Below are 18197 nucleotides of genomic sequence, written 5' to 3' on the forward strand. Positions count from 1 at the left end.
TATGATTAAATTGCTGAGCCCCAGACATCCTACCAGGACACAATGGGTTATATCTAAGAGATGACACTTGTCTTTCATGTAACTATGAGGTTTGTTATGTGATAATGACGATCTACCATCTCTGTCTCTCGCGAGTCCCAGGTGAGCTGCATTACTGACACTCAGAGCTGTAATCTCCCATCCTCTCCTGTTATTTGGGGGGACGTCTCCATGTTCTATATTCTGTCACACACTGAGGTTAATAGGAGCTAATGGTTTCTTAGTCCCTAAATTTGGCAAATACCTTTACCTCATCAGTACTGATAGCGGATAATAGGAAACTGATCTAGACCTCGTTCACACGGGCAGAATTCATCTCCAGCTGGATTTTTCATCTATAATATAACTGCACACCCCATGTTATCGCCTGCACCGGTATCACAGATTCTTTGATATTTAATTTGTATTTTTATGACGGGTGAAGGAGGAAGGGAAAATACACTACTGAAAACCGGATAGAGCGAAGAGCATAAAAAAAATTTGTATTCGGTGACAGAGAGGAATCTGTGACTTCTCTTCTTATCCCGCGGTCACCACTCACCTGGGCGGTTATCTGTAGGAGTCTCCTCTTTACACCGCTGATCGCCCCTCACATTTCTCTCTGGAGCATTAATATTGTTCAGATCTTTATCCGGATCCAAAAGCTGCAAAACAAATATTGTAAAAGTCCCCGATGATTGGAGAAGTCCCCGGGAATAATGGTGAGAAGATCCGGACATGTCTGTGATCAGCTGTGATCCTGCCGTCTCCACCGCTCTCATTACACAAGTATAAAACATCTAATACTGGAGGAGAAGACAAGACTGAACACAAGGAGGTCACAGCCGTCTACACATCATAGGGGAGATCTCCATCTACCTGATGGTCCTGTGCAGGAGGAGGAGCGGGACATCTCTCTGGGGTTGTCCTCTTACTGGAGAGACCTGCAGGAGACACAGACAGGACTGACATCATTATTACATACAGAGAATTATAGGCCGTGTGGATTTAGTCCTGTCTATTACCTGGTGATGTGCGGGGCCGGTGCTACTCCATCATCACCTCCTGGTACCGATCCTTGTGTCCTTCTAGATACTCCCACTCCTCCATGGAGAAATAGACGGTGACGTCCTGACAACTTATAGGAACCTGACACACACAATGATGCCGTCATCACCCAGAATCCTTCAGTGCCGTCCGGTATAATGTCCCAGCATTCCCAGCAGTGTCACCTCTCCAGTCAGCAGCTCAATCATCTTGTTGGTGAGTTCTAGGATCTTCTGGTCATTGATGTCCTCATGTATCCGGGGGTGAGGTGGAGGCCCCGGGATTGGGCTCAGGGTTCCTCCCCGTCCTTCAGACACAGGGGCCTGACAGGGATCACTAGAGGTCTTCATCACTACTGTGTAATCCTGAGTGTGGAGACATTAATAATATCACTACAGACATTTCCAGAGTCCATCACCTCTCCGATCATATCACCTGTTATTCCCATAGATAATGATGTCATGTGATGACATCACAACCTCTCACCTCTCCGGTCATATCATCTGTGATAATGATGTCATGTGATGACATCAGAACCTCTCACCTCTCCGGTCATATCACCTGTTATTCCCATAGATAATGATGACATCACAACCTCTCACCTCTCCGATCATATCCTCTGTTATTCCTATAGATAATGATGTGATGTGATGACATCAGAACCTCTCACCTCTCCGGTCATATCACCTGTTATTCCCATAGATAATGATGACATCACAACCTCTCACCTCTCCGATCATATCCTCTGTTATTCCCATAGATAATGATGTCATGTGATGACATCACAACCTCTCACCTCTCTGGTAAGATGGAAGATTATCTCCAGGGTGAGGTTTATTATCCTCTCCGCCATCTTGTCTCTGTCCTTATTCATCTTTCATGGGTCACAACAGAAGATCCTTTATTATAAAGAAAATGAGATGTTAAAAAAAAGCAACAAAAGTGTGGAAGTGCCGGGGAATTTACAAAGTGTTAATTTTTTTTTTGTTTTCTTTTTTAAAAACATTTGTCTTTAACACTGAGAGAAAGCAATCAGAGTCACAAAGTGGGAGATTTATGAAATAGACTAACAGAAAAACTGATGACTGTTGTTCGGCTCATTATATTATCTGCTAATCTGTAATGTGTGATAAAATATGTCTTGTGCAGATTCATAACACAGAGGAGCAGACAGAACTCCAAGAGGCCGAGACACAATGTTTATTGCATATATACTGGAATTCCCTGTGTATCCCCCTCCCCCGCCTCCTCCCCTCCCCCATCTACATTGGTGTCGTTTGACACTAGGTGAGGTTTTAATATTAGAGAATAGGACATCCTGATTGGGGACCTTCTCGCGGTCGCGGTGGGTTTTACGCTGTTTTGATCACAGTGGTTTCTACGTCGGGTTACTTATACACACTATCACTATCACGTCCTTTCTTACAGCAAAGTATTTGCTCATTTTGTTCCCATCTTGTGTTTTTTATCTCGATCACTTTGTAGACGAGCGCCGGGCTCGATCTCGTTAGTAAAACAGGATCAGAAGAGGCGACTGCGGAGATGGGGGACTCAAACACTTTCTCCATCAGTCCTAGAATTGTCTGGCTATAAAGGAGTTAATCATAAACCTGACGGACATGAGACATTAGAGGGGGGACATAACCGGTAATGTGGAGGCCGCCGGGGTCAGGACAGCACAACTGACCCTGCTCTACTTCTGCTGCAGAACTACAAGTGACAGCACGTCCTGTGTAATCCAGGTCAGGCATTCTGAGAACTAAAGATCTACACAAAGTCACACCGGAAACCACAGAACTATATAATAAGGCACAATGTTACTGATCATACAGGATATTATGTCACATGGAGAATATTAATAACGTACAACCTCCGGACCCTGATACAAAACCCCCCGGACACTTCTATCCCTCCACTCAGTATATGTCGCATCGTGTCCATGTCCTGCACCGATACTGCACACAACAAAGGAAAGAGACAGCGCTGCCATCAAGAGACTGCAACAATGTCCTGTAATAGAAAGATTCCTCCCTGCACTGACAGCGCCGGGTCATTAATGGAGACGTCTACAGTTAGGTCCATATATATTTGGACAGAGACAACATTTTTCTAATTTTGGTTCTAGACATTACCACAATGAATTTTAAACAAAACAATTCAGATGCAGTTGAAGTTCAGACTTTCAGCTTTCATTTGAGGGTATCCACATTAAAATTGGATGAAGGGTTTAGGAGTTTCAGCTCCTTAACATGTGCCACCCTGTTTTTAGAAGGGACCAAAAGTAATTGGACAGATTAAATAATTGTAAATAAAATGTTCATGTCTAGTACTTGGTTGAAAACCCTTTGTTGGCAATGACTGCCTGAAGTCTTGAACTCATGGACATCACCAGACGCTGTTTTTCCTCCTTTTTGATGCTCGGCCAGGCCTTCACTGCGGTGGTTTTCAGTTGCTGTTTGTTTGTGGGCCTTTCTGTCTGAAGTTTAGTCTTTAACAAGTGAAATGCATGCTCAATTGGGTTGAGATCAGGTGACTGACTTGGCCATTCAAGAATATTCCACTTCTTTGCTTTAATAAACTCCTGGATTGCTTTGGCTTTATGTTTTGGGTCATTGTCCATCTGTAGTATGAAACGACGACCAATCAGTTTGGCTGCATTTGGCTGGATCTGAGCACACAGTATGGCTCTGAATACATCAGAATTCATTCGGCTGCTTCTGTCCTGTGTCACATCATCAATAAACACTAGTGACCCAGTGTCACTGGCAGCCATGCATGCTCAAGCCATCACACTGCCTCCGCCGTGTTTTACAGATGATGTGGTATGCTTTGGATCATGAGCTGTACCACGCCTTCGTCATACTTTTCTCTTTCCATCATTCTGGTACAGGTTGATCTTGGTTTCATCTGTCCAAAGAATGTTCTTCCAAAACTGTGCTGGCTTTTTTAGATGTTTTTTAGCAAAGTCCAGTCTAGGCTTTTTCTTCTTGATGCTTATGAGTGGCTTGCACCGTGCAGTGAACCCTCTGTATTTACTTTCATGCAGTCTTCTCTTTATGGTAGATTTGGATATTGATACACCTACCTCCTGGAGAGTGTTGTTCACTTGGTTGGCTGCTGTGAAGGGGTTTCTCTTCACCATGGAGATTATTCTGCGATCATCCACCACTGTTGTCTTCCGTGGACGCCCAGGTCTTTTTGCATTGATGAGTTCACCAGTGCTTTCTTTCTCAGGATGTACCAAACTGTAGATTTTGCCACTCCTAATATTGTAGCAATTTCTAGGATGTTTTTTTTCCTTCTGTTTTTGCAGCTTAAGGATGGCTTGTTTCACCTGCATGCAGAGCTCCTTTGACCGCATGTTTACTTCATAGCAAAACCTTCCAAATGCAAGCACCACACCTCAAATCAACTCCAGGCCTTTTATCTGCTTAATTGAGAATGACATAATGAAGGGATTGCCCACACCTGTCCATGAAATAGCCTTGGAGTCAATTGTCCAATTACTTTTGGTCCCTTTAAAAACAGGGTGGCACATGTTAAGGAGCTGAAACTCCTAAACCCTTCATGCAATTTTAATGTGGACACCCTCAAATGAAAGCTGAAAGTCTGAACTTCAACTGCATCTGAATTGTTTTGTTTAAAATTCATTGTGGTAATGTCTAGAACCAAAATTAGAAAAATGTCTCTGTCCAAATATATATGGACCTAACTGTATGTGGATTGTGAGCTCTGTCGCTCTCTCTCCCCCATGTGTAGTGCAGGGTCTGTCGCTCTCTCTCCCCCATGTGTAGTGCAGGGTCTGTCGCTCTCTCTCCTCCATGTGTAGTGGGGGGGTCTGTCGCTCTCTCTCCCCCATGTGTAGTGCAGGGTCTGTCGCTCTCTGTCCTCCATGTGTAGTGCAGGGTCTGTCGCTCTCCCTCCTCCATGTGTAGTGCAGGGTCTGTCGCTCTCTCTCCTCCAGGTGTAGCGCAGGGTCTGTCGCTCTCTCTCCTCCAGGTGTAGCGCAGGGTCTGTCGCTCTCTCTCCTCCAGGTGTAGCGCAGGGTCTGTCGCTCTCTCTCCTCCAGGTGTAGCGCAGGGTCTGTCGCTCTCTCTCCTCCAGGTGTAGCGCAGGGTCTGTCGCTCTCTCCTCCATGTGTAGTGCAGGGTCTGTTGCTCTCTCTCCTCCATGTGTAGCGCAGGGTCTGTCACTCTCTCTCCCCCATGTGTAGTGCAGGGTCTGTCGCTCTCTCTCCTCCATGTGTAGTGCGGGGTCTGTCGCTCTCTCTCCTCCATGTGTAGTGCGGGGTCTGTCGCTCTCTCTCCCCCATGTGTAGTGCGGGGTCTGTCGCTCTCTCTCCCCCATGTGTAGTGCGGGGTCTGTCGCTCTCTCTCCCCCATGTGTAGTGCGGGGTCTGTCGCTCTCCCTCCTCCATGTGTAGTGCGGGGTCTGTCGCTCTCTCTCCCCCATGTGTAGTGCGGGGTCTGTCGCTCTCTCTCCTCCATGTGTAGCGAGGGGTCTGTCGCTCTCTCTGCCCCATGTGTAGCGCGGGGTCTGTCGCTCTCTCTCCTCCATGTGTAGTGCGGGGTCTGTCGCTCTCTCCTCCATGTGCAGGGTCTGTCGCTCTCTCTCCCATGTGTAGTGCGGGGTCTGTCGCTCTCTCTCCTCCATGTGTAGTGCGGGGTCTGTCGCTCTCTCTCCTCCATGTGTAGTGCAGGGTCTGTCACTCTCTCTCCTCCATGTGTAGTGCGGGGTCTGTCGCTCTCTCTCCCCCATGTGTAGTGCGGGGTCTGTCGCTCTCTCTCCTCCATGTGTAGTGCAGGGTCTGTCGCTCTCTCTCCTCCATGTGTAGTGCGGGGTCTGTCGCTCTCTCTCCTCCATGTGTAGTGCAGGGTCTGTCGCTCTCTCTCCCTCATGTGTAGTGCAGGGTCTGTCGCTCTCTCTCCTCCATGTGTAGTGCGTGGTCTGTCACTCTCTCTCCTCCATGTGTAGTGCACGGTCTATCGCTCTCTCTCCCCCATGTGTAGTGAGGGGTCTGTCACTCTCTCTCCCCCATATACAGTGTAGGGTCACACACACACACCTCCACCTGCAGAGCCCGCACCGCCGTGTGCTGCCAGGACCTGTGTGACGTCACCGTCATGTGATCAGTCACATGATCAGGGGCGGAGCTCCAGGGTTCTCTGCTCAGTGTCTGCAGGACTCTGCTGTGCTGGATGATGTATAGTATTATAGAGGAGGACGGAGCAGAGCCGAGTGTGTAATGTGCGGAGCGGAGCCGAGTGTGTAATGTGCGGAGCGGAGCCGAGTGTGTAATGTGCGGAGCGGAGCCGAGTGTGTAATGTGCGGAGCCGAGTGTGTAATGTGCGGAGCGGAGCCGAGTGTGTAATGTGCGGAGCCGAGCCGAGTGTGTAATGTGCGGAGCCGAGTGTGTAATGTGCGGAGCGGAGCCGAGCGTGTAATGTGGGGAGCGGAGCCGAGCGTGTAATGTACGGAGCGGAGCCGAGCGTGTAATGTGCGGAGCGGAGCCGAGCGTGTAATGTACGGAGCGGAGCCGAGCGTGTAATGTGCGGAGCGGAGCCGAGTGTGTAATGTGCGGAGCGGAGCCGAGTGTGTAATGTGCGGAGCCGAGCCGAGTGTGTAATGTGCGGAGCCGAGTGTGTAATGTGCGGAGCAGAGCCGAGTGTGTAATGTGCGGAGCCGAGCCGAGTGTGTAATGTGCGGAGCGGAGCCGAGTGTGTAATGTGCGGAGCGGAGCCAAGTGTGTAATGTGCGGAGCGGAGCCGAGTGTGTAATGTGCGGAGCGGAGCCGAGTGTGTAATGTGCGGAGCGGAGCCGAGCGTGTAATGTGCGGAGCAAAACCGAGTGTGTAATGTGCGGAGCGGAGCCGAGCGTGTAATGTGCGGAGCGGAGCCGAGCGTGTAATGTGCGGAGCGGAGCCGAGCGTGTAATGTGCGGAGCGGAGCCGAGCGTGTAATGTGCGGAGCGGAGCCGAGCGTGTAATGTGCGGAGCGGAGCCGAGCGTGTAATGTGCGGAGCGGAGCCGAGTGTGTAATGTGCGGAGCGGAGTCGAGTGTGTAATGAGCGGAGCCGAGTGTGTAATGTGCGGAGCGGAGCGTGTAATGTGCGGAGTGGAGCCGAGTGTGTAACGTGCGGAGCCGTGTGTGTAATGTGGGGAGCGGAGCCGTGTGTGTAATGTGGGGAGCGGAGCCGTGTGTGTAATGTGCGGAGCGGAGCCGAGTGTGTAATGTGCGGACAGAGCCGAGTGTGTAATGTGCGGAGCGGAGCCGAGTGTGTAATGTGCGGAGCCGAGTGTGTAACGTGCGGAGCTGAGCGTGTAATGTGCGGAGCGGAGCCGAGCGTGTAATGTGCGGAACCGTGTGTGTAATGTGGGGAGCGGAGCCGTGTGTGTAATGTGTTGTGGGGAGCGGAGCCGTGTGTGTAATGTGCGGAGCGGAGCCGAGTGTGTAATGTGCGGAGCGGAGCCGAGTGTGTAATGTGCGGAGCGGAGCGTGTAATGTGCGGAGCCGAGCGTGTAATGTGCGGAGCCGTGTGTGTAATGTGCGGAGTGGAGCCGAGTGTGTAACGTGCGGAGCCGAGCGTGTAATGTGCGGAGCGGAGCCGAGTGTGTAATGGGCGGAGCGAAGCCGAGTGTGTAATGTGCGGAGCCGTGTGTGTAATGTGCGGAGCGGAGCCGAGTGTGTAACGTGCGGAGCCGAGCGTGTAATGTGCGGAGCGGAGCGTGTAATGTGCGGAGCCGTGTGTGTAATGTGCGGAGTGGAGCCGAGTGTGTAACGTGCGGAGCCGAGCGTGTAATGTGGGGAGCGGAGCCGAGTGTGTAATGTGCGGAGCGGAGCCGAGTGTGTAATGTGCGGAGCGGAGCCGAGTGTGTAATGTGCGGAGCAGAGCCGAGTGTGTAATGTGCGGAGCGGAGCCGAGTGTGTAATGTGCGGAGCCGAGTGTGTAACGTGCGGAGCCGAGCGTGTAATGAGCGGAGCCGAGCGTGTAATGTGCGGAGCCGTGTGTGTAATGTGGGGAGCGGAGCCGTGTGTGTAATGTGCGGAGCGGAGCCGAGTGTGTAATGTGCGGAGCGGAGCCGAGTGTGTAATGTGCGGAGCGGAGCCGAGCGTGTAATGTGCGGAGCAAAACCGAGTGTGTAATGTGCGGAGCGGAGCCGAGCGTGTAATGTGCGGAGCGGAGCCGAGCGTGTAATGTGCGGAGCGGAGCCGAGCGTGTAATGTGCGGAGCGGAGCCGAGCGTGTAATGTGCGGAGCGGAGCCGAGTGTGTAATGTGCGGAGCGGAGTCGAGTGTGTAATGAGCGGAGCCGAGTGTGTAATGTGCGGAGCGGAGCGTGTAATGTGCGGAGTGGAGCCGAGTGTGTAACGTGCGGAGCCGTGTGTGTAATGTGGGGAGCGGAGCCGTGTGTGTAATGTGCGGAGCGGAGCCGAGTGTGTAATGTGCGGACAGAGCCGAGTGTGTAATGTGCGGAGCGGAGCCGAGTGTGTAATGTGCGGAGCCGAGTGTGTAACGTGCGGAGCTGAGCGTGTAATGTGCGGAGCGGAGCCGAGCGTGTAATGTGCGGAACCGTGTGTGTAATGTGGGGAGCGGAGCCGTGTGTGTAATGTGTTGTGGGGAGCGGAGCCGTGTGTGTAATGTGCGGAGCGGAGCCGAGTGTGTAATGTGCGGAGCGGAGCCGAGTGTGTAATGTGCGGAGCGGAGCGTGTAATGTGCGGAGCCGTGTGTGTAACGTGCGGAGCCGAGCGTGTAATGTGCGGAGCCGTGTGTGTAATGTGCGGAGTGGAGCCGAGTGTGTAACGTGCGGAGCCGAGCGTGTAATGTGCGGAGCGGAGCCGAGTGTGTAATGTGCGGAGCCGTGTGTGTAATGTGCGGAGCGGAGCCGAGTGTGTAACGTGCGGAGCCGAGCGTGTAATGTGCGGAGCGGAGCGTGTAATGTGCGGAGCCGTGTGTGTAATGTGCGGAGTGGAGCCGAGTGTGTAACGTGCGGAGCCGAGCGTGTAATGTGGGGAGCGGAGCCGAGTGTGTAATGTGCGGAGCGGAGCCGAGTGTGTAATGTGCGGAGCGGAGCCGAGTGTGTAATGTGCGGAGCAGAGCCGAGTGTGTAATGTGCGGAGCGGAGCCGAGTGTGTAATGTGCGGAGCCGAGTGTGTAACGTGCGGAGCCGAGCGTGTAATGAGCGGAGCCGAGCGTGTAATGTGCGGAGCCGTGTGTGTAATGTGGGGAGCGGAGCCGTGTGTGTAATGTGCGGAGCGGAGCCGTGTGTGTAATGTGGGGAGCGAAGCCGTGTGTGTAATGTGGGGAGCGGAGGCGAGTGTGTAATGTGCGGAGCGGAGCCGAGTGTGTAATGTGCGGAGCCGTGTGTGTAACGTGCGGAGCCGAGTGTGTAACGTGCGGAGCCGAGCGTGTAATGTGCGGAGCGGAGCGTGTAATGTGCGGAGCCGTGTGTGTAATGTGAGGAGCGGAGCCGTGTGTGTAATGTGGGGAGCGGAGCCGTGTGTGTAATGTGCGGAGCGGAGCCGTGTGTGTAATGTGGGGAGCGGAGCAGTGCGTGTAATGTGCGGAGCGGAGTCGAGTGTGTAATGTGCGGAGCGGAGCCGAGTGTGTAATGTGGGGAGCGGAGCCGTGTGTGTAATGTGCGGAGCGGAGCCGTGTGTGTAATGTGAGGAGCGGAGCAGTGTGTGTAATGTGCGGAGCGGAGCCGAGTGTCTAATGTGCGGAGCGGAGCCGAGTGTGTAATGTGTGGAGCCGTGTGTGTAATGTGATGAGCGGAGCCGAGTGTGTAACGTGCGGAGCCGAGCCGAGCGTGTAACGTGCGGAGCCGTGTGTGTAATGTGAGGAGCGGAGCCGTGTGTGTAATGTGGGGAGCGGAGCCGTGTGTGTAATGTGGGGAGCGGAGCCGTGTGTGTAATGTGGGGAGCGGAGCCGAGCGTGTAATGTGCGGAGCCGAGTGTGTAATGTGCGGAGTAGAGCCGAGCGTGTAATGTGCGGCGCGGAGCCGAGCGTGTAAGGTGCAGAGCAAAACCGAGTGTGTAATGTGCGGAGCGGAGTCGAGCGTGTAATGTGCGGAGCGGAGCGTGTAATGTGCGGAGCCGTGTGTGTAATGTGCGGAGTGGAGCCGAGTGTGTAACGTGCGGAGCCGAGCGTGTAATGTGCGGAGCGGAGCCGAGTGTGTAATGTGCGGAGCGGAGCCGAGTGTGTAACGTGCGGAGCCGAGCATGTAATGTGCGGAGCGGAGCGTGTAATGTGCGGAGCCGTGTGTGTAATGTGCGGAGTGGAGCCGAGTGTGTAACGTGCGGAGCCGAGCGTGTAATGTGCGGAGCCGTGTGTGTAATGTGGGGAGCGGAGCCGAGTGTGTAATGTGCGGAGCGGAGCCGAGTGTGTAATGTGCGGAGCAGAGCCGAGTGTGTAATGTGCGGAGCCGAGTGTGTAATGTGCGGAGCCGAGTGTGTAACGTGCGGAGCCGAGCGCGTAATGTGCGGAGCGGAGCCGAGCGTGTAATGTGCGGAGCCGTGTGTGTAATGTGGGGAGCGGAGCCGTGTGTGTAATGTGTTGTGGGGAGCGGAGCCGTGTGTGTAATGTGGGGAGCGGAGCCGTGTGTGTAATGTGCGGAGCGGAGCAGAGTGTGTAATGTGCGGAGCCGTGTTTGTAATGTGCGGAGCCGAGCGTGTAATGTGCGGAGCCGAGCGTGTAATGTGCGGAGCCGTGTGTGTAATGTGGGGAGCGGAGCCGTGTGTGTAATGTGGGGAGCGGAGCCGTGTGTGTAATGTGGGGAGCGGAGCCGAGCATGTAATGTGCGGAGCCGAGTGTGTAATGTGCGGAGTAGAGCCGAGCGTGTAATGTGGGGAGCGGAACCGAGCGTGTAATGTGCGGCGCGGAGCCGAGCGTGTAAGGTGCGGAGCAAAACCGAGTGTGTAATGTGCGGAGCGGAGACGAGTGTGTAATGTGGGGAGCTGAGCCGAGTGTGTAATGTGCGGAGCCGAGCGTGTAATGTGCGGAGCGGAGCCGAGCGTGTAATGTGCGGAGCCGTGTGTGTAATGTGCGGAGCGGAGCCGAGTGTGTAATGTGCGGAGTGGAGCCGAGTGTGTAATGTGCGGAGCCGTGTGTGTAATGTGGGGAGCGGAGCCGAGTGTGTAACGTGCGGAGCCGAGCGTGTAATGTGCGGAGCCGTGTGTGTAATGTGGGGAGCGGAGCCGTGTGTGTAATGTGTTGTGGGGAGCGGAGCCGTGTGTGTAATGTGCGGAGCGGAGCCGTGTGTGTAATGTGGGGAGCGGAGCCGAGTGTGTAATGTGCGGAGCGGAGCTGAGTGTGTAATGTGCGGAGTGGAGCCGAGTGTGTAACGTGCGGAGCCGAGCGTGTAATGTGAGGAGCGGAGCCGTGTGTGTAATGTGGGGAGCGGAGCCGTGTGTGTAATGTGCGGAGCGGAGCCGTGTGTGTAATGTGGGGAGCGGAGCCGTGTGTGTAATGTGCGGAGCGGAGCCGTGTGTGTAATGTGAGGAGCGGAGCAGTGTGTGTAATGTGCGGAGCGGAGCCGAGTGTCTAATGTGCGGAGCGGAGCCGAGTGTGTAATGTGTGGAGCCGTGTGTGTAATGTGATGAGCGGAGCCGAGTGTGTAACGTGCGGAGCCGAGCGTGTAACGTGCGGAGCCGTGTGTGTAATGTGAGGAGCGGAGCCGTGTGTGTAATGTGGGGAGCGGAGCCGTGTGTGTAATGTGGGGAGCGGAGCCGTGTGTGTAATGTGGGGAGCGGAGCCGAGCGTGTAATGTGCGGAGCCGAGTGTGTAATGTGCGGAGTAGAGCCGAGCGTGTAATGTGCGGCGCGGAGCCGAGCGTGTAAGGTGCAGAGCAAAACCGAGTGTGTAATGTGCGGAGCGGAGTCGAGCGTGTAATGTGCGGAGCCGTGTGTGTAATGTGCGGAGTGGAGCCGAGTGTGTAACGTGCGGAGCCGAGCGTGTAATGTGCGGAGCCGTGTGTGTAATGTGGGGAGCGGAGCCGAGTGTGTAATGTGCGGAGCGGAGCCGAGTGTGTAATGTGCGGAGCAGAGCCGAGTGTGTAATGTGCGGAGCGGAGCCGAGTGTGTAACGTGCGGAGCCGAGCGTGTAATGTGCGGAGCAGAGCCGAGCGTGTAATGTGCGGAGCCGTGTGTGTAATGTGGGGAGCGGAGCCGTGTGTGTAATGTGTTGTGGGGAGCGGAGCCGTGTGTGTAATGTGCGGAGCGGAGCCGTGTGTGTAATGTGGGGAGCGGAGCCGTGTGTGTAATGTGCGGAGCGGAGCCGAGTGTGTAATGTGCGGAGCCGTGTTTGTAATGTGCGGAGCCGAGCGTGTAATGTGCGGAGTGGAGCGTGTAATGTGCGGAGCCGTGTGTGTAATGTGGGGAGCGGAGCCGTGTGTGTAATGTGGGGAGCGGAGCCGTGTGTGTAATGTGGGGAGCGGAGCCGTGTGTGTAATGTGGGGAGCGGAGCCGAGCGTGTAATGTGCGGAGCCGAGTGTGTAATGTGCGGAGTAGAGCCGAGCGTGTAATGTGGGGAGCGGAACCGAGCGTGTAATGTGCGGCGCGGAGCCGAGCGTGTAAGGTGCGGAGCAAAACCGAGTGTGTAATGTGCGGAGCGGAGCCGAGTGTGTAATGTGCGGAGCGGAGCCGAGTGTGTAATGTGGGGAGCGGAGCCGAGTGTGTAATGTGCGGAGCCGAGCGTGTAATGTGCGGAGCGGAGCCGAGCGTGTAATGTGCGGAGCCGTGTGTGTAATGTGCGGAGCGGAGCCGAGTGTGTAATGTGCGGAGTGGAGCCGAGTGTGTAATGTGCGGAGCCGTGTGTGTAATGTGGGGAGCGGAGCCGAGTGTGTAACGTGCGGAGCCGAGCGTGTAATGTGCGGAGCCGTGTGTGTAATGTGGGGAGCGGAGCCGTGTGTGTAATGTGTTGTGGGGAGCGGAGCCGTGTGTGTAATGTGCGGAGCGGAGCCGTGTGTGTAATGTGGGGAGCGGAGCCGAGTGTGTAATGTGCGGAGCGGAGCCGAGTGTGTAATGTGCGGAGTGGAGCCGAGTGTGTAACGTGCGGAGCCGAGCGTGTAATGTGAGGAGCGGAGCCGTGTGTGTAATGTGGGGAGCGGAGCCGTGTGTGTAATGTGCGGAGCGGAGCCGTGTGTGTAATGTGGGGAGCGGAGCAGTGTGTGTAATGTGCGGAGCGGAGCAGAGTGTGTAATGTGCGGAGCGGAGCCGAGTGTGTAATGTGGGGAGCGGAGCCGTGTGTGTAATGTGCGGAGCGGAGCCGTGTGTGTAATGTGCGGAGCGGAGCCGAGTGTGTAATGTGCGGAGCGGAGCCAAGTGTGTAATGTGCGGAGCCATGTGTGTAATGTGCGGAGCGGAGCCGAGCGTGTAATGTGCGGAGCCGTGTGTGTAATGTGAGGAGCGGAGCCGTGTGTGTAATGTGGGGAGCGGAGCCGTGTGTGTAATGTGCGGAGCGGAGCCGTGTGTGTAATGTGGGGAGCGGAGCCGTGTTTGTAATGTGGGGAGCGGAGCCGTGTGTGTAATGTGGGGAGCGGAGCCGAGCGTGTAATGTGCGGAGCCGTGTGTGTAATGTGAGGAGCGGAGCCGTGTGTGTAATGTGGGGAGCGGAGCCGTGTGTGTAATGTGCGGAGCGGAGCCGTGTGTGTAATGTGGGGAGCGGAGCCGTGTTTGTAATGTGGGGAGCGGAGCCGTGTGTGTAATGTGGGGAGCGGAACCGAGCGTGTAATGTGCGGAGCGGAGCCGAGTGTGTAATGTGCGGAGCCGTGTTTGTAATGTGCGGAGCCGAGCGTGTAATGTGCGGAGTGGAGCGTGTAATGTGCGGAGCCGTGTGTGTAATGTGGGGAGCGGAGCCGTGTGTGTAATGTGGGGAGCGGAGCCGTGTGTGTAATGTGGGGAGCGGAGCCGTGTGTGTAATGTGGGGAGCGGAGCCGAGCGTGTAATGTGCGGAGCCGAGTGTGTAATGTGCGGAGTAGAGCCGAGCGTGTAATGTGGGGAGCGGAACCGAGCGTGTAATGTGCGGCGCGGAGCCGAGCGTGTAAGGTGCGGAGCAAAACCGAGTGTGTAATGTGCGGAGCGGAGCCGAGTGTGTAATGTGGGGAGCGGAGCCGAGTGTGTAATGTGCGGAGCCGAGCGTGTAATGTGCGGAGCGGAGCCGAGCGTGTAATGTGCGGAGCCGTGTGTGTAATGTGCGGAGCGGAGCCGAGTGTGTAATGTGCGGAGTGGAGCCGAGTGTGTAATGTGCGGAGCCGTGTGTGTAATGTGGGGAGCGGAGCCGAGTGTGTAACGTGCGGAGCCGAGCGTGTAATGTGCGGAGCCGTGTGTGTAATGTGGGGAGCGGAGCCGTGTGTGTAATGTGTTGTGGGGAGCGGAGCCGTGTGTGTAATGTGCGGAGCGGAGCCGTGTGTGTAATGTGGGGAGCGGAGCCGAGTGTGTAATGTGCGGAGTGGAGCCGAGTGTGTAACGTGCGGAGCCGAGCGTGTAATGTGAGGAGCGGAGCCGTGTGTGTAATGTGGGGAGCGGAGCCGTGTGTGTAATGTGCGGAGCGGAGCCGTGTGTGTAATGTGGGGAGCGGAGCAGTGTGTGTAATGTGCGGAGCGGAGCCGAGTGTGTAATGTGGGGAGCGGAGCCGTGTGTGTAATGTGCGGAGCGGAGCCGAGTGTGTAATGTGCGGAGCGGAGCCAAGTGTGTAATGTGCGGAGCCATGTGTGTAATGTGCGGTGCGGAGCCGAGCGTGTAATGTGCGGAGCGGAGCCGAGCGTGTAATGTGCGGAGCCGTGTGTGTAATGTGAGGAGCGGAGCCGTGTGTGTAATGTGGGGAGCGGAGCCGTGTGTGTAATGTGCGGAGCGGAGCCGTGTGTGTAATGTGGGGAGCGGAGCCGTGTTTGTAATGTGGGGAGCGGAGCCGTGTGTGTAATGTGGGGAGCGGAGCCGAGCGTGTAATGTGCGGAGCCGTGTGTGTAATGTGAGGAGCGGAGCCGTGTGTGTAATGTGGGGAGCGGAGCCGTGTGTGTAATGTGCGGAGCGGAGCCGTGTGTGTAATGTGGGGAGCGGAGCCGTGTTTGTAATGTGGGGAGCGGAGCCGTGTGTGTAATGTGGGGAGCGGAACCGAGCGTGTAATGTGCGGAGCGGAGCCGAGCGTGTAAGGTGCGGAGCGGAGCCGAGCGTGTAATGTGCGGAGCGGAGCCGAGCGTGTAATGTGCGGAGCGGAGCCGTGTGTGTAATGTGTGGAGCTGAGTGTGTAATGTGCGGAGCCGTGTGTGTAATGTGGGGAGCGGAGCCGTGTGTGTAATGTGGGGAGCGGAGCCGTGTGTGTAATGTGCGGAGCGGAGCCGTGTGTGTAATGTGCGGAGCGGAGCCGTGTGTGTAATGTGCGGAGCGGAGCCGTGTGTGTAATGTGGGGAGCGGAACCGAGCGTGTAATGTGGGGAGCGGAACCGAGCGTGTAATGTGCGGAGCGGAGCCGAGCGTGTAATGTGTGGAGCGGAGCCGAGTGTGTAATATGCGGAGCGGAGCCGTGTGTGTAATGTGCGGAGCCGAGTGTGTAATGTGCGGAGCCGAGTGTGTAATGTGCGGAGCGGAGTCGTGTGTGTAATGTGCAGAGCGGAGCCGCGTGTGTAATGTGTGTGGAGCGGAGCCTTGCGTGTAATGTGCGGCTCCGGGAGTGCCCACAGTCTAACAGCTTGTTGATTGGCTGGGCAGCAGCCTTTCAACAAGCTTTATTAGACTGTCGAACCTCGAACAGGATACTGGACATACAGTAAAATGTCCAAGTTTGGGGTACGGTACTGGACACTAGCTTTTGGGTTCGTTCATCCCTATACATCTCACCATTTCACCTAATCTTAGCATAATCATAGCAACAAATGGCACAACAAAAGACCGCTAAACTGCTGATGCAGCAAATCCAGCTCCAGAAGCAGCAGAAACAGGATCAGCATCGTTAACAGCAGCAGCAGCAGATCGAGGTACTTGCAGAGGTGATCCTTTGCACAGCGACAGCTCCAACAAGGTCAGTGGACGATTTTTGCATCTGGAAGGCGGTAAGGAGAGCCCTGAAGAAAATTACCCCGGGGGGGTGACATAGAGGCCTTCCTCACTGTGTTTGAAAGGGTTGCCGAGAGGGAAAAACTTCCGCCAGAGCAGTGGGCAGAGGTGCTGGCGCCATACCCGAGAGCCCCAGAAAGCTTACTATGACCTATCTTTGCAGGATGACAAGGAGTATGGCAAATTCAAAACCAGAATTCTGGCGCGCTTGGGGGTGACTATGTCTGTCAGGGCACAGCAGGTCCACCACTGGGCGTTTCATTGGGACAACCACCCTCGCTCCCAAATGTTTGACCTTTTGCACCTGGTCCAAAATGGCTAAAGCCGGAGTCCTCTAAGCCTGCGCAGATGGTAGAGCGACTCCGGGAGTCTGGTGTCCCTTGTGAAGGCCACACTTCCTGTCCAACTGATCCCAGGAAAGAAGGTTGGAATAAGATGCATTCACAGTGATGCTAAGAAATACCCCATGGCCAGAGTGGAAATTGAAACGGCACACGTTACTGAGTCCCACGAGGTTGGCGTCACCCAAGACTTGTTGCACCCCATTATTATTGGCCGAGACTTTTATTTGTTTTGGGATCCGTGGGGGAAGGGTTCAGGGTTCGCTGGCTCGGATAAGAAGCCAGTTAACCCTGAAGAGGTATCACCACACCCAAAGTCAGACGGATTTCCCTTTTGTGTTCTTGTAGGGGATAAGGAGATAGTGTCCCCTGATTCTGACATTCCGGAGTTGGGGGTGACCAGTGAGAATTTTGGGTCTGCCCAACATAGGGGAGCCTTTAACAATGTCACGGTCATAAAAGGGATTGCACAGGAGTCGGGGGCTGAAACAAGATTTCCCTATTTCATGTTGAGTGGGGAGTTGTTGTACTGTGTTACAAAAGCTAGGGAGGAGCTTGTGGAACAGTTATTGGTGCCGGGACCCTATAGATGGAGGGTGTTGGACATGGCCCATTCATATGCCTTGGCAGGACATCTGGGAATGGAAAAAACGCAGGAACGGATCGTACAGAGGTTCTATTGGCCTGGATGACAACGGGAAATCTTAAAGTATTGCAGGCCTGCTTTACGTGCCAGTTAATCTCCCCCACCTCTCACTTTCAAAGTCCAGTCGTGCCATTAGCCATCATTGAAGTCCCGTTGGAGAGAATTGCTATGGACTTGGTCAGTTCCCTGGTTAAATCTGCTCGTGGGCATCAATGTATATTGGTCATCTTGGACTATACCACTCACTATCCTGAAGCGATCCCTCTTAGAAACTCCTCCAGCAAGAGTATAGCTCGCGAGTTAGTCCATGTTTTCTCCCAGACAGGGTTACCAAGGGAGATCCTGACCGACCAGGGAACACCCTTTATGTGTAAGGTGATGACGGAATTGTGTTAGGCACTGCAAATCTCCCAACTGAGAACATCAATATACCATCCTCAGACAGATAGCCCCGTGGAGAGGTTCAAAAAATCTCTGAAGCATATGCTGAGGAAGGCCATAGAAAAGGTCGGCGGAGACTGGGCCTGTCTACTGCCGTATCTGTTGTTCTCAATCGGAGAGGTTCCACAGGCCTCTACTGGGTTCTCGCCATTTGAACTCCTGTATGGCCGACATCCACGGGGTCTCCTGGATGTAGCAAAGGAAACCTGGGAAGCTGAGGTCACACCCAACAGGAGCGTCATCGCCCTGATGCAGGAGAGGATTGCAAAAGTGATGCCCATTGTAAAAGTACATCTCCTTCAGGCACAAGAGGCGCAGGCCAGGATCTACAATCGGTCAGCCAGAGTGCGGCAGTTCAATGCTGGTGACAGAGTCCTAGTACTGATTCCTACCATGGAAAGTAAGTTCTTGGCCAAGTGCAAGGGAAGTATGAGGTGCGGGAAAAGGTTGGTGAAGTGAATTATAAGATTCATCAACCAGGACGACGCAAGCCATACCAGATCTACCACGTGAATCTCATCAAGCCGTGGCAAGACAGAGCTTGTTGAAGCTCCGTGCTTGCTGGTCAAACCAGAAGGCGAGGTTGGAGGAGTCACAATAGCGGAGATGCTGACGAAGGCCCAAAAACAGTAGTGTCGGGACTTGCTGCAGAAGAACAGGTAT

General features: G+C 54.5%; 1 protein-coding gene and 1 pseudogene across 1 annotated transcript; both read right to left on the bottom strand.

Moving 5' to 3' along the window:
• The window catches only part of LOC141274535 (uncharacterized), a 38284-nt pseudogene that overhangs the window by 6435 nt on the left and 13652 nt on the right, over positions 1-18197 (bottom strand).
• LOC141272185 (oocyte zinc finger protein XlCOF29-like) lies at positions 1085-6286 on the bottom strand. The gene is made up of 3 exons (XM_073682577.1): positions 6131-6286; positions 1862-1964; positions 1085-1430 (listed from the first exon to the last, which is right to left on the bottom strand). Exons 2-3 carry the CDS (start codon positions 1937-1939, stop codon positions 1206-1208), a joined length of 303 nt encoding a protein of 100 aa, XP_073538678.1. The 5' UTR covers positions 1940-1964; positions 6131-6286; the 3' UTR covers positions 1085-1205.

Source organism: Phyllobates terribilis, unplaced genomic scaffold (assembly GCF_046119375.1).
Source record: "Phyllobates terribilis strain yellow unplaced genomic scaffold, ASM4611937v1 Scaffold_1__5_contigs__length_1240528914, whole genome shotgun sequence".
Classification (NCBI taxonomy): domain Eukaryota; kingdom Metazoa; phylum Chordata; class Amphibia; order Anura; family Dendrobatidae; genus Phyllobates; species Phyllobates terribilis.